This window comes from Schistosoma haematobium, chromosome 4 (genome assembly GCF_000699445.3).
Source record: "Schistosoma haematobium chromosome 4, whole genome shotgun sequence".
NCBI lineage: Eukaryota > Metazoa > Platyhelminthes > Trematoda > Strigeidida > Schistosomatidae > Schistosoma > Schistosoma haematobium.
The window spans coordinates 43,769,737-43,794,605 of NC_067199.1; the positions used below are offsets into that span (position 1 = coordinate 43,769,737).

The 24,869-nt window shown below is 34.5% G+C and overlaps 1 protein-coding gene across 3 annotated transcripts in view; it reads left to right on the top strand.

Annotated features, from left to right (window-relative positions):
- Window positions 1-24,869, top strand: part of PARD3B_1 (Partitioning defective 3 B) — a 76,891-nt gene that overhangs the window by 26,422 nt on the left and 25,600 nt on the right. For 2 of the 3 annotated variants that reach the window (XM_051216512.1, XM_051216513.1), the window contains exons 7-10: window positions 2,224-2,744; window positions 15,134-15,334; window positions 17,181-17,357; window positions 20,298-20,639. In XM_051216512.1, coding sequence (XP_051067106.1) covers window positions 2,224-2,744; window positions 15,134-15,334; window positions 17,181-17,357; window positions 20,298-20,639 — 1,241 coding nt within the window. Of the gene's footprint in view, window positions 1-512; window positions 2,745-14,811; window positions 15,335-17,180; window positions 20,640-24,869 lie in introns of those variants that run through there. The other variant, XM_051216514.1, reaches the window with a different exon arrangement.

A 24,869-nucleotide genomic window follows, 5' to 3' on the forward strand; every position in this document is an offset into this window, starting at 1 on the left:
AGCCACTATCCATCATTGCTTACAAATAGCTTGTGAATTAAGGCAATATCGAGGCATACGCACAGTATGCACATTGGCCAATAACAGACTGATCAATTGCAGTCTTAAACTTCAATGGGAAGATACAAACCAAACAATACCAAGTGAATAGTTAGATAGACTTTATTCATTGTTTAACTAAGTGTTCATGAATTTCTTTGTTAAATCTAAACTCGTTCCCCTAGGTTTCTTCCCCCCACCCATCTCTCTCTCTCTCTCTCTCTCTCTCTCTCTCTCTCTCTCTCCGTGTATGTGTATGTGTCAGTATTTGCGTGCATTTCTTAAATCTATAAATGCAAAACTTCAATACTAACTAATCTTCATTACTAATGTTCTCTTAAGAAAATTATTATTAATGTCTCCTTTATGTAATTTGATGCAAATTTGAATTAAATTCATATATTACTAAATTATCTCCCTCTCCCTCTTTCCCTCTCTCTCTCTCTTTCTCTTTCTCTCTCTTTATTGACTGACAGCTACAATTGTATTACATTTCTATTTGTCTCTTTACCAAGTATGAAAATCTATTCATCAAAAAATAATAAAAAAAAACAAACAAAACAAATTAATTCATTTCAATCGACACAATATTGTTGTTAGATATGTCACTATGTTAGTTAGTTAGTTGGTTGGTTGAATGGTACGTTCATGTGTGAATGTGTGTGTGTGTGTGTTTGTATCCCTTTCTGATCGCTCATTTATGTGATACATAGATCATCATCAACACAGCTGTTTAGTTGGTTTTTTGTTTTTGAAGACAAAAAATATATCAATCATTGCTCTCATCATCATTGATATTCTTGATTTATTAAAACAAGTCATTTCACTGTATGATTGATGATTTACACTTAATTGAATATGTTGTCTATGTTGTATGTTTGTGTTGTTTCACACAGATGAAACACAGTGTTCATCTAGCAATGGATAAAGACATTTTGTCCCCTTTAAAAAAAGACATTTTAAACTTGCTCCTTTAATGATTAGTTTAGGTTAGTTGTGTTTAAAATGTTCATTTCGGGGTTCAAGCTTAGAAGTAATTAAAAAAAAAAAATTTTAGTCTATTCATGATTCATGTAAGTTTTCCTGTTTGTTTTTTTTAAAATATTCTACGTCTAACCATCATCATGGAGTTTTAACGAGATGACCAATATCATAGATTTATTTTAACACACATATTAGTACAAGGAGGCACCAAATATATATGCACCACACAAATCATTCGAATACTGCCCGGACACCCAAAATGAAGCAGGTGGTTTACTTAGAGGATCACACCCCGAACCATTGACCTATAGGTCTAATTCAAAAGGCAGTGGAACAACGTTAGAGAATTCAGTTCCATGGTAGCCGGTGACCAACAGTAGGTTGGTACGTCTTTTGTTCCTTTAGGATCCTTCAGCTCATGTGCTGTACTGGCTTGGAGTTTTCCAACTACTCTAGGTGGATGCTCCATACCTATCTACCCGATTTAAACACCGAACATTCGTTTTTCGTCCTCAATGTGGTAAACAACACCTTCGTGATGAGAAAGGCAGTGAGTAGGACTTCCCTGATTCTAGCTGTATACGCGTAGCCATGTGAGAGTATTTCGAGAGGGTGACCAGATTTTCTCCACTCTAGACCGTACCAGGGAATTTGTTTAATTTATAGAACCGTCACAATGACACTCATTTAAAAATTTTAATTTGTGAGCATATATCATGAACTTACATTAGTTAATAGACCAATAAAAACCAATAACCACTGGGAAGATGTTCTATCGTGGTATTGGACTCCTCGGCATACACTGTGTAGCCGCAACCTAGTTAGAGATCGGGACAGGGACATTAAGGTCTCATGGTGAACGCTTTACTTTTGAACTGACGAGTTATGACCTAATAGCGTGTATTACTCTTACTTCAGACAAATCACAATGCCAAGTATCGTTTTATTTGGGCACTCCCATACCACGAAAAAACAGATGCCTTGTATTCTTAGTCTTTAATGGTTGTCTAACTGGGGTTATCTCGTGATGTGAGCCCTAAAATTCAACTATCTCCACTGACCTCTTTGCACCATTGATTTAACTTAGTTCTATAGATTTCGAACTGTATAATATTGCTTTCATTTACAAGTATACACTTACTTTCATGTTGATTCGTTACTTATTTTTTCTCCTTTCTTCTTTCTGTCTTATAAATGTAGAACAAAAAGATCGTACTCTATTGATCCGTAATACCAATAGAACCAATTTAAGTCGTTTAAGCCTTATGGATTATCCGGATTCGCCTAATGTATGCCTTAAATCACGTCAAATGTCGGCTGTTGACAGTGTGTCCCGTAATTCCAGTGACAACAATCATGGTGTCGTTGACTATGATGGTAGAATTAATACAGCAACATTTGCCTCATCATTGTGCAGTAGTAATCTAGCAGACAGTGGATTTGTGACAATACGTCGACCAAAACAACCTTCACGTTTAACAATAATCAATAATGATAGTGGTGATGTTGCAAACAATCGATTTTCTTTAACTAGTGCTGGGCTTCTCTCTTCTCTTGATAACAGTAATAATAAAGCAAAAAATTCACCGAAACAAGTATCACCAAAAGTCGACACCATTGATAATCGACATCTTGATAATAATCGTTCAAATTCTCGCACACTTACACCTCACACCACAGAAGTTACATCACCATGTATTCCAAGAAGATCGTTAAATATGGTAGGTTGCTTTTTATTGATGTCATTTGTTTTTATGTTATTGGTTATGTATCAATTTATTAAAATTCCTGTGTTTGTGTAAAGTACTTGGAGTTTTAATAATAACTCATTTATGTAGTACATATTCGTTTATCCAACCTGGAACCATAAAACATAGTGACTATTAGTAGTAGTAGTAGTAGTAGTAGTATGATGTATGCTGCCTATGGTTTCAGATATAAGTAGTAACATCAGTCGGAGGTGAAATGTCTGCAAGCAGAAGGTTGGTAAGATTGAAATGAAGAGAAGAGAGAAGGGAAATGAAAACAATCGAGGCAAGAACAGGACTAAAGAAACAATAAAGCTTGTAAGGGATAATTCAAAGATGTGCGAATGATGAGTTTGATGTATGATTTTCACATTTTACTAAACTACTACGTGATTGTACACCAAATAATAAATTGGTCTTCCCCAGTTAACTGCTCGTTCGCTACAGTGGTAGCACTACTAACCGTTTTCTCAAACCTATGTCAGTAGAGTAGATTTATAGCCTGAAACTTATTGGTTGATAATCAAATGCATTAACCGTACGTTTACATTATATGCGTACATATAAACTGCTGATAAACGAACCGAAAGTTTTCGACAGCATACATGATATTGATGTTTCAATACCCGTATTTTACCTCAATCGTTGTTGTTATCTAACTCAAATTTATAAATGGGAAAAATTGTTTCTAAAATTAAATTGATTGTTAAGATATTTTTTCTGAAGAAACTTTGATTTTTATGAGTGGAATCATAGATTTATTTTTATTTCCGAATAACATGTTTCATAGTTGACAAGTAAATACACAATTATAGGTGTCTTAGAAGTATTGCCAATATCTGCTTGAATTACCGGGTAAGTAAAAGTTAGGTCAGATGCAGGGTGTTAGGGAATGATGGTAAATCAGTTGATGTGGTTGTAAATCTTCATCGACTGAGATGGTTGGGCCACGTGTTACGTATGCCTGAACACCGATTACCACGACGTGCAATACCGACTAGTGTTGGAGAGATGGTTGGAAGAAAGTTAGGGTCGGACAAACCAAAACGTGGTTTCAGTCCTTGAATTCACTAGCTTGTGGTCTGAGCCATGTTGTTAGATGCAGACTACGTGATCGGGATCCATGTGACTATCGTAGTCAATGATTGGAGACTCTTGGTGACATGGCTCAGAATCGACCACAATGTCGTAGGTGTATACACTCGTTGTCTTCCCTTAAACGTGAGATTAAAATTACTATGTAGGTTTCTTTCTACGAATTAATTCTTTCTTCCTGTATTATATGCTTATGTGCAATCTGACTGACTACATATGTATATGTATATGTAATCTCTATGTGTGTGACATTATGTGCATATTCTTACTTACAGAATTAATGCACAGCAACTTTGCATTTAATTTTTACATGAGTAAATGCACACCCGCATTGTATCTTTCAAATAATCACCTTACTCATTATCAAAATCATGATGATATAAAGACATTGTACATGTATTTACATAATGTTCATGTGTATTTGAGTAGGAGGAGTTTACATCAGTTTCAAATTAGTTGTACACTTGGTTTGTCTTTGAATACATCAACTATAGTTGATTCTTTATTTAAATTAATATTTAATTTTGGAATGAGCTGTTATAGTTCAGTTCAACTGAATTCTTGTAAAGCACATGATTCGGTCTATTTGTATGTAATGATAGATAATTCATTCAATTCAATTAGATAATTACAGATTTCTGTAAACAGTAGATTGGTGTGATTTCTTAGCCTTTTGTCTGATTGTTTAAAATGAATGATACAGAATTGATTTTTATATGTAATATGACTGATTGATTAACAGTTGGTTCTTGAAGCATAACATCTGGTGGTGATGATAGATTCAGGTTTAGCTCGATCGGCTTCCCCATCTGAATCACATGTACACATATACACATTTATGCATACAAAAGTGTAATAGATAGAATCTTAAATTAATATTGTAGAGATAGCTAATTGAATAGTACCTCAATATGAACTACTGATAGCAGTCAGTAGCATGTATGATTTTGAAATTCATTGTCATAACTAACTGAAGTGTTAGACTAACTAGAGTTACGTTATTGTTATCACTACCTGACTATTCCTTATGCCAATAAACATTCTCTACTTACAATAGATCAAGATATATTGTTGTAACATTTGTAACTCACATACCCTCAATTTGTACAACATGTCATTTGTTCATGATTTACGTGAAACACAAAGCTGATTATTCAGCTTTAATTATATCCTGACCACCTTTCCAACTTATCACTTCACTTTCTCAAGATGGTGAAGGGAATTTGTAGTTCAGTTGAATGATTTTGGTGGAGTTTTGTTCTTTCAGCTAGATTCAATCTATCAACTAATTAGAAAAATCTTAGACAAATATAGGACCATGAATCAAATCAATGAAAATAAAGAAGTAAACAATGATAAGTTAAAAGTCAACCAATCAAGATCGAGGTCTAAAAGACAAGCTGTGAGTTATATGTGAAGAAATTCGAACACTTCACTTTTATTTGAAGTTTGTGCTAATGATGTCGTTCTGAGAAACGATGAAAGTTCCAGGACTATTCTATTTTAGCACAAAGAACAAAACTCCACCAAAACTTCACTTTCTCATCTACATCTAAGTTTATTATTTCTTTTATTATTAATCATAAATTGATTGACAATGCTGTAAATCGTGTTGATGAATGTGTTTAGACCAAGTTCACTATGTTGATTGATTGATATTTGATTATTGGGTATTTATAGACATAATAATTAGATATGTAGGTTGAATTTAATGTGAAAATGTGTTTTTTGTTTTGTTTACTGGGTCAATTGAATAGTTAATTTTGTTAGCAATTATACTTCATATATCTATAATAATTATTTATAACTATTTGTTGAATGGTACGCTGGTTAGTTTGACACTGAGAATTGTAATTACATGATTATGTTTTCAATATAGACGTTAACATCGTTACATTTATGTCTGTATCTGGATAGTTGGAGATATTCACCCTTCATTTCACTCACTCACTCACTCACTCACTCACTCACTCACTCACTCACTCACTCACTCACTCACTCACTCACTCACTCACTCACTCACTCACTCACTCACTCACTCACTCACTCACTTACTTACTTACTTACTTACTCACTCACTTACTCAACCTATGATTAATAAATGTTATCTTAATAGAACTCGTTAATACTTCCTACTATATTCACTCATACATTGAATCTTTGTTCTTTTTCAATGTAATCATAAACATCATTCACTCCCTCATTTCATTAAATATAAATCTAACCTTTATACAAAATGATCAAAATATATATTTGAGATAAAAATACACATTTTGTTTCTTACTCTCTACTATAATTTTAAACAGCAATTACTTCTTATCTTTTCATAAATAAATTTAATTATAGATATGTATTGTGTTAAATAGTTTGAATTAACCCTCTCCTTGATATTCAAGACTAAATTCTGAATAGTCTCTATGACTCCCAGTCTTAACTATTATTTATCTATTTTAAAGTGTTGTCGTTTCTTGTTTGAATCTGTTCTATGATTGATTGATGAAGTTCTAAGGTTTATTTAACTAATTGTCGATAGTAATCTGTTTATTGATCTCTGTTCGTTTAATTATGATGGCAACTTGAAATCACTTTACAACATATCAATACCTAAGCATATTTTATGAGAAGTTTCTGTTTGTGAAGATACAAGCCATGGTTTGAAATCAGTTCCTGAAGTCATTGACTGTGTCGACTGAGCCGTGTTTGCTGGATGAAGGTTGGGGTCTACGCGATTATTCCTGACTAAGGCTCGAAAATGTTGTTTGATATAGCTTAGAGTAGGTCTCTATGCTACTGATACATTCATCCTTTGTCCTTCTTTAAATCTCAAGTTTTAAGTTTATCCTATACTATTTGTAGCGCGAGCTGATACTATTACCAGTGGTCGTATTATCAGAAGTAACCACATTTTAAGGACAAACAATCAAAATAAGGATGACCTTGGAAGTCACTTTTCATTCAGGAAACAGAGAGTGTCTCCATAAATGAAAAGCATTTCGCAATAATAGTAATAAAGCTTATTACGACTCAGTGATTGTAGAATATTTATTAAATTTCCAATGCCTAACGTCTTTTTTTCACTCTTAATTTTTTTAAAAATATCACTACGTAATCTCACATATCTGAGTGTAAATATATACACTCTCAAGATTTCCCTGGTACGGCCGAGAGTGAGGAGAGTCCGCTCCCTTTATCTCTCGATATACCTTCATGTGGTTACGCATATACAGCTACTGTCAGGGAAGTCTTACTCACTGCCTTCTCGACGCAAGGGGGTTGTTTATGAAATTGAGAGGAGGAAAAGCGAATGTCCAACTCTTTAACCTTGGTTTGATGTGTACAAAGGACCCATCTAGAGGAGTTGGAAAACTGTGATTCCAAACCAATGATGCACATGGGCTTCAAGATCCTGAAGGAACAAATTGAGTATGAATCTATTGTTGGCCACTGGTTACCATGGAACTGCATCTCACGTTGGTCTACTGCCTTTATATTAAAGGCTGAGGGAGTGACCTAAGAAAACCACCTGCTTGGGTTCGGCCACTTGGTCAGTATTCCAGTCCCTACGCAAATCAAATGACGAAGTGTAGCGCATATATATTCGCTGCGTCATTGTACTAATGTTTATGTGTTTAAGTAAATAAATAATATAACAAATAGTTTAGTGAAAAATTCATTATTGACTATAAAATCTTCATTCATAAAATTTCTGAAGAGTTAACAAGATAGAGCTATAAGACAATGATATGGGAAATTCATACTTCGAAATGTTTATCTATTTTATTATTCTTATCTTAATGGTTCATTTATTATTTATTAAAAAACCTACATTAAAGCAATTTCATTTAGAGTTAAATGTAAACAAAGTAGGTAGAAATCGATGAGCATTTATCGCGTTTAGCTGTGTTCTAAACACTAACCAAGTGGATTTATGTGGCAATTTTAATATAATGTAAGATAGAGTGCATGTATTACAGAATTTCAAACAATTTTAGTGGTTTAGAGGTTGAGTTTTCGCGCGCGAGACCTATAGGTCCTGGGTTCGAATCTCGCGAGGCGGGATCGTGAATGCGCACTGCTGCGGAGTCCCACAATAGGACGAAACAACCGTGCAGTGCTTCCACGTTTTCCATGGTGGTCTAGCTTCCATTGACCCATGATCTCAACTATTTAAATTACTTTAATATCCACAAAACCCCTTCTGATACTAAAAAAAAACTAAAAAGTTACTTTCTCGATTATAATTAGTCTGTCTGCTGTATAATAATTTAGCTATATTGTGATTGTTGTGTTATTGTGAATCAATTAAGATCATTCAACTTGTTGCATGTTAGATATTAGATAATGGTGGTAAATCTGTTGAAAAAGCTATTAATGTTTGTTAACTGAGACATGTGCCACATTTACCTAATTGCTGCTTACTCCAACGTTATGCTTATAGTTATTTATCGGATTGTCTGGTAACACAACTATTATTGGGTAATCCATGATATAGCTTCCCTGTATGAAATCATTGACTGTTGTTAGATTGAATTAGTTTAAAGATCCAGCCGTTTTTATTTACGTCCAAAATTTACATTTTATAGTTGGAGAATTTAATGAAAATTACTAGAAGTGAGCGGTTGTGTAATAGTTCAGATGTATATTCACCATATATCCTGAGCTTTATACTTATTCCACACCTTTTATTTTCTATGTATTTGATTCTACTTTTCCGAAGTATAATCTAGACCATGGTGTTTGTTAGAATCTGAGGATTAGTTTAGGTTATTCAACATCGTGTACATTATGCTTTGTTGTTTGCAGATTGAAGATGATCAGCCGGTAGTTTGACTTAGGTTCTCAATCTACAGGAAGTATCACCTGCTTCAAGAGTGCAGTTATCTCTTGGAGATGAAAGTTTACAAGGAATAAACCTAAATTCAAACTCTCCTACATATCTAACTTCAACCACCTAACAAGTGCTATTTTACCCAGAAAACTCCAATCTTTCAATTGTGTTGGAGTTGTACAGTTTATCTTAAAATTTCGAGAGAATAATAACGACCGGTTCGTCCTAGTGTGGGGCTCCTCAGCAGAGTGCATCCACGATTCCGTACTTTGGACTCGAACACGGGACCTTCGTTCTCGTGCGCGAACGTTTAACCTCCAGACAACTGATTCAGCATCCATTTTGCTTAATGTCTAACTTCAATCCATCCATGATCTTGTGCAACCATTCATCCATTACCTGAGGTAGATAACTCTCCCCATACGACACGGATTAGACTGCATTTGTCACAGTTGCGCAAGAGAACGTATCGATTGAACTTAGACCTTAACACTGTTGGATGCTGGCTCAGTGATCTAGAGGTTAAGCGTCCACACACGAGGCCGAGTGTCCCGCATTCGAGTCCTGCGTACGGAATCTTGGATGATGCGCTTTACTGAGGACTCCCAATACTAGGACGAAACGGCCGTCCAGTGCTTCTAAGTTCTCAATAGTGGTAGAGCTTAGATCGACTCATGAATTCAATTAATAATAATTTTTTAAAAAAATTAAATGTCCGATCAGTTCCGTGTAAAATAGGAATTAGACATGGTACTTCCATTGTTTCCAAAATCACAAATATAATATTCTCGAATTTATTCTGTGCAATAATAGTAATAGTAACAATGTGTATCTCCTCTATCAACATATCGTTACATTTTCTTTTCTTCTAATATCTTTATGCATTATATTATGTGTATATGTTCACGTGCGTGCGTGCGTGCGTGCGTGCCTGTTTGTTTGTTTGCTTGTTCATCTTGTTTACAACAACATTACATCATTGTCACGTTGCTTATTTGTTCTCTCTAATAATCAAATGCGTACTTTCTGTGTTTATTGAATTATTGATTGTAATCTCTTTTCTTTTATGTGTGTGTATGGATGAATGAGTGTTTCACAATATTGATTATTATTATTATTAACCTTAATTAGTGTAATTTAGAGTTGATTAGTATGTAAAAGAATTGTGTCGATACTTATGGATCTAATATGTTATTCAGTGCTTGATAGAAAAGAACACAGTAGAGTAGATGGTGGTTGGAGGTAGTCGACAGGATACCCTGGACCCGGGTTTCGTGCTACTTGGCACTCGTCAGCAAGGTGTACCTGTAATCTTGAGGGAACTGGCGCTCCCTGGCGGATTCAACCTCGTGTCACCCAGCTTCACAGTCAGAGACGTTACCACTGAGCTATCCGAGCCGCGACTGGTCTCTTGTAGGACTGAGATGTAATCACAATTGGTTGATCACTGGGTGGCGATCAATGTCATACGTGTCTAGTCCTTATTAGTGCAGATCGAATGCTATCGATCATGTTGCAATGTGGCCACCAGTCTAGGTGACTCGACACTGCGGGCACAGTAGAATAAATGAATAGTTTAGCTAATTTTGGGATACTAATCGTTTTTCATTTTTCGTTAAATATGATAGATTCTGAACAGCTGTTAGTCTCTATAGTCTCCGACGAGACTATGTTCCAAGTAAATAGAATAAGAAAGATGTAAATGATCAAATGAAACTGTAGCATTAGTCCATAAAGTTGTTTATTGTTAGTTTAATCTTTGTTGGATGAAGTAAACTTTGTTGTTGTGGAGTTGATTAAACGGTTGTAATCCATGTTTATAGATCTTTTAGCTAATTACTGAACTGATCCTGTTAGCGCTCATGAGTAATAGGTCGCCAACCAGGAATCTCCAGTCAACTCTGTCCTACGTTCTCCTTTCTAGTTGTTGTCGGGTAATTTTCATCTTTTTGATATCTGCCGTCAATCCCCGGCACCTCATGTTCTTTGACCTCCATTCTTTTCCCTAGCCTTAATGATTCTAAGTTGGGTTTTACCTTGTGGTGAAGTTACATGAATTCTGTACTGCTTGTCCTATCCACTTTCAGTGTTTTTTCTTAATTTTCTCATCATCTGGAAGCCGGTTGGTTCTCTTTTACAGTAGGTAATACCTAATGATCTCTAATTGATCTGGAGTATCTTGTGTTGACAGCCGTTTAATAATATCTGTAGCTTTTTATGGTGGTTGGGTTAATTGGAATTTCCCCACTGTACAATAGAACTGTTGGAACGTTAGTGTTGACTTTGGTTTCGAATAAAAACTGTTTTGAGTACCAAATATTCTTCAGTTAAGATCTTTGAACGATATGGCTTAAAATCGGTAGCGGATGTCACATTTCTATGGTATTTTATATTTTTCTATCCATCCATTGAAAAGAAAGAAGAACAATTTATAGAAATCCAAATGCCTTAGATATAAGAATGGAAAACGTAGTTGTAGCGTCTGAACTGTTAGAAAACTTGAATAATTGAATACGGTTGGAATTGACTGTGAAAAAACATTTTAAAAATATGTTTTGAATATAAGCAAAGATGGATAGTGGCTAGCAGTGGAATCCAGGACGCGCGTTTCGTCCTGTTTGGGACTCGTCAGCTGGATGTACCTGCATCTCAGAGTTGATGTTCACTCTGGGACTTGAACTCAGTGCCGTTCGCTTAAAATGCCATCGCGTTATCCACTTAGCTACTGAGTCCCGATAGGAAGATTCAAGTAAAACAATACCAAGTATGTTTTGAATAATTATAATTTGTGTGCATGGTAAGGAGATATTTGTTGTTATATCCTAAAATCGGTGGTAGTCGTACGGTGTTCCAGCCAGATTGCTTGGTCAAGCCTTTTGTGGTGAAGCCTAGTGGCCCTTCTGTAATGGATTCCGTGTTTTCAAAGCTCACAAACCCACCGCATGGATGTGGTTTTATGGGGAACCACAACCCTACGGGTTTTAGAGTGGATGTCTCACCAAGAAGAGTAAGTAAAGGATTATTTGATGTTTTACGCTCGATAGTTACAATCTACTTGCATACTAGATGATACACAGTCTCTCATCCATGTATCCCTTGGCATATATACATGTATACCTACCCTGTGAATACGTATACCGGTAACACACTGGTTTTATCCCTTGCATCCCATTGCGTGAATATAAATATATTCACCCACTTGGGAGGGTAGATATTCACCGCCCCCTTTGAAATAAATTTGCTACAACAGACTGGCTTACATATTACATGCATATCATTGGCGCGGCGGCTATCTCCCCAGTACTTTATGACACACACATAAACATAAAGATTCTCTCAGGAGAGGTTGTTGGTCACCTCTTTTTAGTAATTGCTGCAGTATCCTCTAATTATGTTTCCTACTTGAGAGATTAGGCTGTTGATTTTGTTATCGTGTTTTTAGATAGAGTAGAATTTAGGACGAGCGTTTCGTCTTATTTCTTTAGAACTTGTCAGTATATGTACATTTAGGTGCTGTAAAGTCTTGAGAATGGAATGAAATGAGGCTTTTGATTTTTGTTAATTATTTAGCTATAGTTTAACGACTAACAAGAAATCAAATTTATATCAAGCTCTGTTCAGCATTGATAATTGAACATGTTTATCGTCATACTGAATGTATCTATGTCAAATATACTTTTTAAATTTTCTCAATGTACACTATACATTAACATCACATCGTTTGGAAGAGCACTTAAATGCGCACATGTTTATGTGTGTGTGTGTGTGTGTGTATTCATCACAGCATGCCAAAAAAAGTAACTTGAAACATTTTGTCAAGTATTTCATGTTTATATTAAAAGTAACAGTTATGCGTAACACTATTTTGTAACCATATAGTTATAATTAAATGTATGCATCATGTGATTGTGATGATTTAGTGAAGCACAATTTTGTCTTCTCCAAATCATTGTAACCTTGGTACACTCTTGTTACATTTACATATCTATATCTGTTTATTTGTCAATGAATGATGATATGTGCATGTGTATGTCCATGAGAATTACGGACAGGTTACTTTTTTAAAATCTCTAGAAAATATAGTAATTGAATACTATTGAGTTGTGTTGTTGTAGTTTGATGCTAGTTTTCGAAGTTGTAAATAGGTGTTATGTGAGATTATGGATGACCTTTGAGTGACGCTAAAGTGACCCTGAGAATGGTCACCTATTAACTAGGACTAAAATAAGGGTTATAAACCAGTGTGAGAAAGTAGAATTATGATTTACAATTGATGATTAGGGTTAGAAACTACATTTAGAGTTTTCATCACCAACTGATATAAGCTAAAATGCCAAAACGATATTTAGCCAAATAGATGAATTTCACGCAAAAATACAAGATCTGCTATCTTATATCTAATTGGTTCGTCCATAAAAATTATAGTCTCGCCAGACGAAATGACTTTCTAATGTTTCGTAGTTATTAACGTTTTTTAAAAACTGAAGTCAGTTACAAATAGACTTACATTATTATGGCAATCTTACCCTATAGATGAGACTAAATCATTATTGTCGTTTGTGATATTTTTGTCTTTATGTTCGATCATGAATCCAAACTGCACACTGGTCATGGTTTCTCACTAGAACTTTTCAAAGTTAACCACTAGTAAGCACAACATATCGTCATAAGAAAGATGATTGAGTTCTTTATTGATTCATTGGATCCAAATGCTTAATACTAACTTCATATATATAGTAGTGAACGAGAACACATGAATGGGGGACAACCAAATGTATTTGAATACAAAATTACAGAATTTCTTAGTAAAACCTGGAAACTATACAGTTAAAAAAAATACTTCATTTGCGAACTATCCGTCAATTGTATCAGACTTTGTTGTTTCTTCATTTCCATACCAATCACTGTATTCGGTCTGTTCTCTTCAATTTCCTCAGTTTTCTGCCTCCAGGCATTCCGATTTCGATTGGTGATACATACTACTTATATCCGTCGACATCAGTAGCACACAATATATATATATATATATATATATATATATATATATATATATATATATATTACTAATTATAATCGTTTCGAAATTGACGTTGATTTAATATCTAAGATAAATATTACTTCATGTAAAAAGAAAATTATTATTATTATTATTATTATTATTATTATCTCATTGTTGCATGTGAATTAAAACGGATCGTAAGATCGTGTGTTTGTGTATGTGTGAATGTATGTTGTATATGTATGAGTGCTTGTGGGTCGATGAGTGCTCTTCATGATGATGATGATCATCATGTGTTGCTGTAATTTGCTAAGTTAATCAGGCTGATCGGTCAATCAATCTTTTTTTCTTCTCATTTATCTTATCTATGTGATTCACAATGATAAGATTTATGATGATGTAGTAAGTAAGATTTTGATCATGTGTGTTTTCTCTTGAATATATCTAGATTTATTAAATAATTATAATCTGATCATTGTTTTATACAGGTCAGATTTTATACTTTATGATTATAATCACTGACCACGTCATATCGTCTATTAACTGTAGTTAGAAATGTGAACGTTTGGATTTCGACTGAGTGATGGGGGAGATCGCTTAAGTTTTACAAAAAATTGCTTCATTTGTAACATAAATAAGATATCCATTTGACAACGATAAGACGAATAAACTGAACAGTAGTCAATTTTGTGTTGCTCTATGGTTGTGAATCATGGTCTATAGAAGAAGAGGATATTCACAAGGTTCAGGGTTTGGACCGTAGATGTCGTTGAAGCGCCCCTCGTGCATAGTAAATATTCAAGTTGGCAATGTGGAGGCTAATCTTAAGGTATGAAAGAAATGTGGTGAATCGGTTAAATGTGCTTGTGAGTCTTCATTGACTAGGCCTGTCAAAAATTAACCTCAATGAAACTGCCATTAAAATACAAGGAAGCAGTGAACAGCTGTTTCCTTCTTGTATGAGACTTTATAAATACACACACATGACTTCCAGGTATCGCGGTATGCCCTAAACTATCAGAACCACTGGGTTGACATCCAATTTATAGCTCCGACCTCAATTAATTTCCGACATTCTAGTGATAAACATTAAGTGTTATGGTTCATGTTTGTTGTAGGTGAGATGAATATCATCAGCGACCTCGTAATGCCATTTATTGTCAATGTCCAATGGTGCAATTTCAACTCAGTTTGTGATAAAATGCAACGGTCATGCAATGTGATTGGTGACAACTGTTTCGCTTTTGACATGCCTCTTCATTCTCTTAGGCGGTAAACAATAACTAAAGAGGAAGAATTCATGAGTCCTTACCCTTATGGAAAAAAAAACATTATTTTGCACACTTCAACCCTGCGCATTTAGTTAATTAGGTAATAATAAATGATTTGTAAAATCGTCTTTGATTATAAAGTCTTTTCATTTTTTTCTATCTTTCATAGTCAAGCAAAGATCCAAATGCATTCAATACTCGAACTATTGGTCAAACAATGCATATTCAGTTGACAAAGATGTTAACTACCGGTCTTGGTTTCACATTGACTAGTCGTGATACACAAACACAAAGTTCACAAATGTCTGATCCGGTGTATGTGAAAAAGATTTTACCCGATGGCGCTGCTATACAAGATGGACGTTTACTGGTCAGTGTTTTACTGAACTATTGAATATGACTTATTCTATTGTATACTTTGGATAGAGACTTTTGATAGGAAATGTTTTTCATTTTATGCACAGTTCTTCAGCTGGATATACCTGTATTTGAGTGTTGATGTCTCGACTAAAACCTTAGTTAACAGCCCTCTTTAAACGTCATACTAATCTGCTCTAGTCTAAAAATCAGCTTCTTCAGCCTTCAAACGCCCTGGTATTGTCAAGAATGACTGCAGTCTATTTTCCCTTTCAAAATTCTTTCATATGATCGTTTTTACAGTCTCTTCTGATAAAATCCTACTCACTGCCTTCACTCAGCAACGCATTTTCTATACCAAATCGACAAAATTATAAGAAAACGTCCAGGAGTTAGACTGGTTTGGTAAATATGGAAGATCTCCAGGGGAGTTGAAAAATCCTGATTTCAAACCAGTTTTGTACATGGGTTATAAGATCCATAGGGGACAAACGAAGTATAAATCTATTTTTGCTTATTGACCATCATGGGGCTACAGCTCCTGGCGTTACTCCACTATCTCGTAGATTAGATCTTATGATGAAAGGTTCGCGGAATTGGGCCTTAATAAAAAGGTCTGCTTTAGTTTTATCACCCGAGCAGTATCCCAGTGCACACAAATTTTGTGTAAGCTATTCTAATTTTGTTGCCCAATTGTATGTGATATTGATGTGAGTTTAATAAATAAATAAATAACGGTGTTTTTTAAAAATGTGTTTGTTACTTACTGTTGTATATAAAATGATTTATTCTTTTCGGTTGTTAATATTCAGAACTGAATTTATCAGTTTTCGTTTACTCAAACACTTATCCAAGAAATCTATCTGTGAACAAATGGCTCATCGATGAAGTTCTAAATATCGACAACCAGGTTAAAATCAATTCGTACAGTTAGTAGTTCTCTAGTTCGTTGATTATCTGGATTGATTATGATGTACGACCGAGTGTTGATTGATTGCTTACAAGACCAGAATTAATTAAGTGAACCGCTTCTCATCGCTCAATTAGAGGTTTATCTTTAATTAAATGTACAGGATTGATGGATACATAAGATTTGTTCTGCCAAACCAAACTTCTATTAGTTGTTTGAGTTTTTCCATTGATGTTTAGGACTGCAGTTGATCAGTCTCATATTAACAGATGTACATCCTGTGCGGGTTACCTCGGTATTGCCTTAAATCACAGACAGTGGAATCTAGGACACGTGTTTGGTCCTATTTGGGACTCGTCAGCTGGATGTACCTGTAACACCTAGTGAATTTAAATTTCACCCCATCGCACAAGAACGTGTTTTTTCTCATAGCTTATTGTACTAATCTTCGCTTAGTTATTCAATAACTTGTGTCGTTTGTTTCAGACGGATACTGTGGTGACTGATAGTATGCAATTATTTTAAAATATAACAAAATTACACCTCGAAAGAACTACTATAAGTTACTGATATGAACTTTATTTCTCAAGTGAATGAAGCCACTTTTAGTGGTGGTGAGAAGTTTCCACTCTTTGCAATATCACGTTTTAACCCCGTTTTTAAGCTCAGTTTATCTAGAATAATGGATGGATATCTATATTTGACCAGTAAGCACTTTTGAAAGTGTCTAAAGTTTTGTCAGTTTACAAGTCCTAAGTTCTGCTGGCAGTACCAATACACGACAAGATGCACATTACTGACCTCATGATTGTTTTTTTTATCTCATTCTCTTCTGGTTACAACTTCACTAATATTTTAAGTTATTCATTTTCATCTCATTACAATTAAAATATCCGATACGACAGATGTTAAGCCGAAAATATTTTGTAATTTATTTATTCATTCCCAGGCCGGTGATCGTCTATTGGCTATTGACGGTGAAGAAGTTCGTTCATTAAATCAAGTTTTATCACAGTTACGATCATTGACACCAGGGAAACAAGTGGATTTGCTTATATCTCGACAAATTTCTTGTGATTTAGACTCGAATTCTCGCAAATCTTCACAAAAGCACTTACCTCCACGTGTAAGTTCATTGTGTTCTTTTTAATGTCATTTTTTATTATGTTTATTGGTGACTTTTCTTGATGAGGTTATGTGGATTGCAGTGGTTGAATTTTTCAAAAATGTACTTAGCGACATGCTTTACAACAGTAACGTTTTATTTTTGTCCAAATACCGAAATTGTAATTCCAAACCATCTGAATTTATTACGATGATAAACAGACTAGGTTCTTCAGTAAAACTTAGAGACGTAATTGATGATTACGATGTATAGTCAAAATAAGATTACATTCTGCTGAAATTCGTTTCGTTGTTTACAAGATGGATTAGATGGATATTGCGATAAATTCAGTCTTGAAATGGTATTGAAAAGATTTTACATACTCTGACCTGTTTGGTCAGATATATTTGTTTTTCTTTGCCATTTTATCAGCACATACCTTACTTCTTTTGGAAGTAACAGTGAACATCACGTGCGTTATGTTTATATGTTAAATGGTCGGACGTAGTTGTTAGGATACCTTTGTTAATCTAGGTCTATTTGTAGTTGGCACTCAATAACAAGTGGTATCTGGGACTTTAAAAGTAACTGTAGCATTCGAACCCACTGTTATATTATATCCCGATGAGAATAAGGAATGGTAACTTTTGGGACCCATTTATGGACCAATACTATACGTATATTTTTGTCGTATAATTGTCAAGTAACTAAACTATTCATATTCGTGTCTCTTTTATTATGAGCTTTATTTTGACCTGTGAACTATTATTATACGATTTACCATTCTTGAGTTATGCCCTGTCTGTCAATTTCTATCTCCCATATTCATAGCCACTTTTGGCTAAATTTTGTACAAATGTTGTTTCCTATTTTATGGTACAATGTGGTCTGTCTGGTTGGTGTATAAACCCAGTATGTTTGAAATACATTATTCATACCACAAAGGCTGAGATTGGTGTTCTGGAATCAACAAACAGGCGGGGCTAGGTAGGAAGAAGGACCGATAAAGACTCTAGACTGCTCGTACAGGTTTTATGCGTCGATAAATTACTGTTCTCTAATTGGCGGTATCGTTACGTTATACATTAACAGGGCACACAGGTCACAAGTTATAACACTGACATCGTCCTCTTTCACAGTATGAGATGTTACTACTGAGTTATTCGGGGTGTAACTAACCACCTTTAATACTGAGATATTTACATTGATTAATCAATGATTGGTGACTAATATTTTGTTTGTCTGGTCCTTTAGAACTGATTAAATCCTATCGATCAAGTGTGATAGTATTGATAATCTTCGTGGAATAATGAAATCTGACTGACTGCTTAAAAACAACCACTTACACACAATGATCCAGCTACATTAAAATCATTTTATTTACATTTGGGTTCGAGTCCTGGGTTAAACAACAATTCGTGGATGCTTGACGAGTCCCAAAAAATAGGACGAAACACACGTTTTAGATTCCACTTTTAGTCATTATCTATCTCACCCGATCACTGTTTGTTTTTTTGTTCACTGTGAACTAGTAAACGTCATACACGAGACTACAATATACCTTACTCATTTAGTTTACCTATTATTCAGGGTTGCTCATGTTTGTTTGTTTGTTTATTTATTTATTTTTGGTAATTTCTATGATAAAAATTAATGTGAGAAATTCTCTTCTTTTTATCAGTGTGATCACTGTAGTTGATTGATAATTATCACTGGTATTTTTAAGAAGAAGAAAAAAATCTTCTGTACACATTCCTAATCAAACTGTCAAATGTTGATAGACACCATTGAACCTTTTTTCTGGTTCCACATACTCTATTATCTGTGTATGTTTGTATGTGTGTGTGCGTGTGTGCGTGTGTATACTTACCGATTATGTTGAGAGAATGATAACGAAATAGAAAAGAAAGTGATTGTGTAAAGAACACAGAAGAAAGGTATTCATTTATATGTTAATGTATTATTTATCAAAGAAGTTTGAGAATAATCATTTCGTCTTTATGGATTTAATATGATAACTGATAATTTTATCACGTTTATTGACATTGATTTCAAATTATAGTGCTTTTTTCTTTTCATCTTAATTGTTAGGGTCAACTTTTGTTTATGAATAATGGAATGTTTTTTTTGTTGTTGCCTGGTACTGAACTTCGTACAGTCATTCATTCAGTAATAGACATTGTCAAATTTGATAGATATGGAACTTTGAGTTGATGAAGATTTGTAGTTAAGAAGGTGTATGATTTCTATTGAGTTTTGTTCTCTGAGCTGAATGGTTTAATCGTGGATTTTTTTGTTGTTGATGCTTTTTTGATGTTGATGATGAACATCTTTAAAACGAACTGTTCCAACTGTGAGAAACACTACATTGGATAAGTAGGCACCTTCTTTATCTTCATAATGTGTCTACATTGGTATCAATGCACGTGGATACATGTTCAATTGGGAAAATGTTGAGATTTTGGATAGAGAAAATATACAGAAGATCAAAGTGTTTCTAAACACTTGGAGTTAGGTAAATCAACGATCAATAAACACATCAAAATCGACCCAATTCACCAACCATTTGGAAAAGTCATGGACCTACATATGATCATGAATCAGGTCATGTTCTAATGTAGGCATCAACAGGCTACTTTTATGCTAAATCTAGAATGTGACGTTGATCATTGGTTAGACTTGAGTTGTTGAGTTATGCATCTTATTTTTGATAGTTGGATTTATCTAACTTACAGTGGTTGATTGATGACTTAGTTGGTTAAAAACCTTGACTTTCAACCAATAAGTCTCAGATAGAAATCTTACTCTGCCTAGTTTGGTTTTGGTAACTGGGTAGGATTACATTAGCTCTTACATAATAAATATGTTACTTAGAGCAAATCACATAAATAATTGTACTTGGTGAGTCAGCTTCAAATAATTATCGGTTGTTCTTATTCATTCCTTTTTATTAATATTTAGCCGTTTATGACTTGTACCTTTGAGTATCAAATTCCATTGGATACTACTACTAATCAATCAGATACTATAAAAGGACCTCCAGTATTAGGAATCAATTTCAAATGGTCCAATGATATTTTAACATCACCATTATTATCTTCATCCCCATCATCACTACAGACAGTAACTACAAAATCAATTACAAGACCAGCTTCTCCATCTCAGTATTCTCCTATACCAGGTTTATATGTCGATAGTCTTCTGCCTGATACTCTTGTTACTTCAAACAATCATGTAACTGTAAAAACTGGCGATCGTCTTGTTGCAATTAATGAGGAATCTGTAGATGGAATGAATGCTAAAGTAAGCTAAAATGAATAATAGTATTTATTCTGATTCACATATTGGTGAATTGATTTTCTCTGAATTTCATAGAACATGTTATGTAATAATGTAAGGGTGACTTTAAAAATATTAACATTTGACTTCTTCCCTTACTTGAAGATATCAGACAAGTGTTTGGAACTATGATAGATTCATTACAATATAAAGCATTTATTCCATCAATCATGCTAAAACTGTTATTAATTATAAATTATTAAGACGAGAATACCGAAACATTGCTCGTATATCCTGGAACCATCGAGTAAGTAACGGAGTTGTTAGGAAACGGGTACTAGGTAAGGATGGCAAATCCATTGATGAAGTAGTGAAACTTGATCAGTTGAGATGGCTGGGACACGTGTTACGTATGGCCAACGACCGACTGCCTTGACGTGCGATGTTCAGTGGTATAGGAGTAGGTTGGAAGAAAGCTAGGGGCGGCCAGACCAAAACATGGCACAAGTCCATGAAGTCACTGACAAGTGGACTGAGCCATGTTGGTAGGTGTAGACTACCTGGTTGGGGACCGCGAGATGATAGCAACCGATGGTTAGAGACCCTGAATGACATGGCTCAAAATCGTTTGCAATAGCTCAGGTGCATCCACTCTTTTTGTTCTTCAAAATTCTAATCTCCTGATTCCTCCTTGTCTCTTTTTTCTATTTCGAAATTTATTTCGCTAGATTATACTTCTTGAATAACATCTCCGAACCCTAATGTTTCCGATTACTGCTTATACTTTTACTACCTCTACCATTACGGGATTTGAATCGACCACTGCATCTCTGTGCTAATGTGGTATGGCAACTCGAACTGATGTATGTACGTACGAAGTTCTACGTTGTTACTGACTGACTGACTGAAGACGAGAATAGGATATATTCCTTTTGTATACAGAAGCTAGACTTAATTTTATCCAATAATTAAAACTTCTTGGATTTCAGAAGATTTAAGAAATCTATATTTAGATTGAAATCGAACTCATATTCTCTTCCCTTTGATCAGTTTATACATATGCTGAGTCATGCATGCTGTTGTATGTATCTGTTGAAAGCGAACACTAGCTAGGATTATTTTCTTTTCTTTCTAATTGTCGGGAGTTCTTAGAAAATTCCTTTGGAGCTAGGAAAAATGTCAACAGTACTATGTTTGATAATTTTCGAAAACATTTTGTAAGACGATTGATTATATCTTTCTTATTTTGATTAAACAATTACCAGATTGGTTGCTGATTTTCGTTGTTTCTTGCATATTTCCGACCTGTTTCTTTGTTCATTGTTTCTGGAGACTATTGAATTGCTGTAAGTTAGTGCTTATTAGGAAGTCCTACTCACTGCCTTCTCGCGGCAGAGGTGTTGCTTACGAAACTAAGAGCACGAAAACCGAATGTCCGGCGCTTTTACCGGGTTGGTGGACACGGAGAGTCCACATAGGGGAGTTGGAAAGCCATCATTCCAAACCAATGGTACACATGGGCTCCAGTATCTTGAAGGAACAAATTGCGTGTTAATCTATTGTTGGTCACCGACTACCATGGGACTGCATCTCCTGACGTTGCTCAACCTTTAGGTCGAAGGCTTCGGGTGTGGTCCCATAAAAAGACCATCTACCTAGGTTTGGGTGTCCGGGCAGTATTCAAATGATTTATGTGGTGCATATATGTTTTGTGCCTTCTTGTAGCTATGTTTATGTGTTTAAATAAATAAATAAATAATAAATAGTGTTTAAGGAGTTCAAAGTACATGATTTAGGAACATGCGAACTGGTAATAGCCTGTATATAGGCAATTGGATAAGAAAAAAAAAGTCATCTTTTATGTACTCATAAATCATTTTGAAGTCTGTAGCTGTTAGATAATCCATACTCAGTCCTTATTATGAGCTTACAGGATTTTAGGAGTTTGGTCGGTTTGTATATTCTTTACTTCATGAATTAAGTTTAACCAGGATGGATGGAGAATGCTGGTCGGCGACCTATGCTCCATTGGGAGTAACAGGAGTAAGTAGGTAAGTAAGATACTCGTTGATCAGCTGTTTCATCTTAGTATATAACAACTCCTTAACCATGTGGATTCAGGACTGCATCAGGAATGAAACTTAGAATTCTCAAACTTAACAGCATATAAAAAAGATCATAATTACAAAATGGGTCAAAAATATTTAAACAGTTGAAATCGGTCAAAACTAGAACAATCATTTTACTCTTGACTTATTCAGATTGAAGAAAAATGGGAGAAAAAAAATTGTATTCAAGAAAATTCCCAAAGGCTATAAATAAGTGGTTACGTGTAACAAACTAGTGCTTATGATAAATAAGAATAAAATGTGTAATTATCAGTTAGTTAAGTAAAGATAGATTCATTGAACTAGAAGAGAGTTGACAAAGTGACATAATTATGTAATCCATCGAATGAAATCATTGAAAATATTCTTATTATGTAATCAAATAAATTTTATATTATCAAGACAAAGATAAACAATATCAACCGTTCCTTTTTGAACATAGAAATGAGATTTTGAGTTACGTGATAGAAATGGCTATTGTAAGTTTGAAAATATTACAGTTCAGTTGATTATTAATCATACTGGAAGATTTTTAAGGTATCAACTTGGTGTTCTGTGTTCAAGTGATCTTTGAAGATTGAACCATTCATCAAAAGGCTTTTTTCATTTTGGTTGGTTGGTTTGTGAAACATGTTTAAAGAATTCAAATGATTACCTCATTTCCCGTTCGATCAGTGTAGCTGCCGTTGTAGATACATGTAAATTTATAAACCAATTTGACGGTAACATAAAAAAGACACTCATCGACTATTCAGTTATTGAATACGTTGTTTGATACAGGGTTAATAGTTAAGTTCCAGAAAAGGTTCTGGTTACTGAATCGTTCAAAATTCTACTGGCGATCACTGCAACATTATTACCTTTTTTAAATTGAGATGGATGAAGGTTGATTTTTTGTTGACTGTAGCCACATTCGACTTGTTGTGTTTTATTTCTTAATGGTTTTTTTGGATAGCATTTGTTTTCTAGTCACTTTTCAACATTCATCAATCTTTCTTTCTTGAAACCATAAATTGATCAATGTTAGACCACCATTGAGAACCTGGAAGCACTGGACGGCCGTTTCGTATTAGTGTGGTAGTCGTGAACAGTGTACGCCTTTGATTTCGCACGCGGGCTTAGAACTCAGGACGTCGGGTTTCACGCTCGAACGCTTAACCTTTAGACTAGTGAGCTGGCTCCAACGTTATGAATTTCTTACTTACGCACTTCTGAGGAGTCCCATATTAGGACGAAAAGACCATCCAGTGCTTCCAGGTTTTCAATGGTGGTCTAACATTGATCAATTCATGATCTCAACCAAAAACCTAACAATCTTCACAAATTCATCCTAATAATCCTTCTTTCAGTTTTTCGATTTTACATACATACCCGTTATACTCTATAGAACAATATTTAAACAAAAGCCTCATTATAACTGAGTAGACAAAAATTTATTAAAGTTCATGTACTCTTTAAATAAATCGAATGCTATATGGTAATGTTAAGCACATGGAACTTGTAGATCTTTTCGTATTCCATTAAGTAAACTGGATGTAATGATACGACCTCGTGTTGAAAATCCTAACAGTCGGATTACCTACTGTTCACAACATAAATGTATAATTCAGTGTATTCTGTTATGTTGTCAAATTCTTATTCTTGCTACTTATTTTCAAGATAATACATAAATACTTCAGGTTTTAGATAGCTGATGAGAACCTGCAAAACTAAAATAAACATATATTATTCTATTCAATTGATTGCTATTATATCTATTATCTAATGAAAAGGAAGTATTTACCTAAAAATATTAATTTATGGTGTAACCTACCTTTCCTTCTTTTTAAATATCAGCTTTATATGTGATCATATGAATTATTCGTTATTGGCAAAGTTACTACTTACCTAATTTTTGATATTTTCGTATAAATGGTATATAGTTAATAGTGGGATCAAGGAACATGTATTTCTTCCAGTTTAGGATTCGTCGGCTGAATGTCACTGTATCTCAATGTTGATGTTCACATAGTGATTCAAACCTAGTACCTTTTGTTTTAAATTCCTAAAAGACTGTCCATTGAGCTACTGATCTTAGGTGTTTAGTGCTTTACAAAACTCTTACTAATGTTTTTTTTTCACTATTTGTCGACGAAAACTCATTATT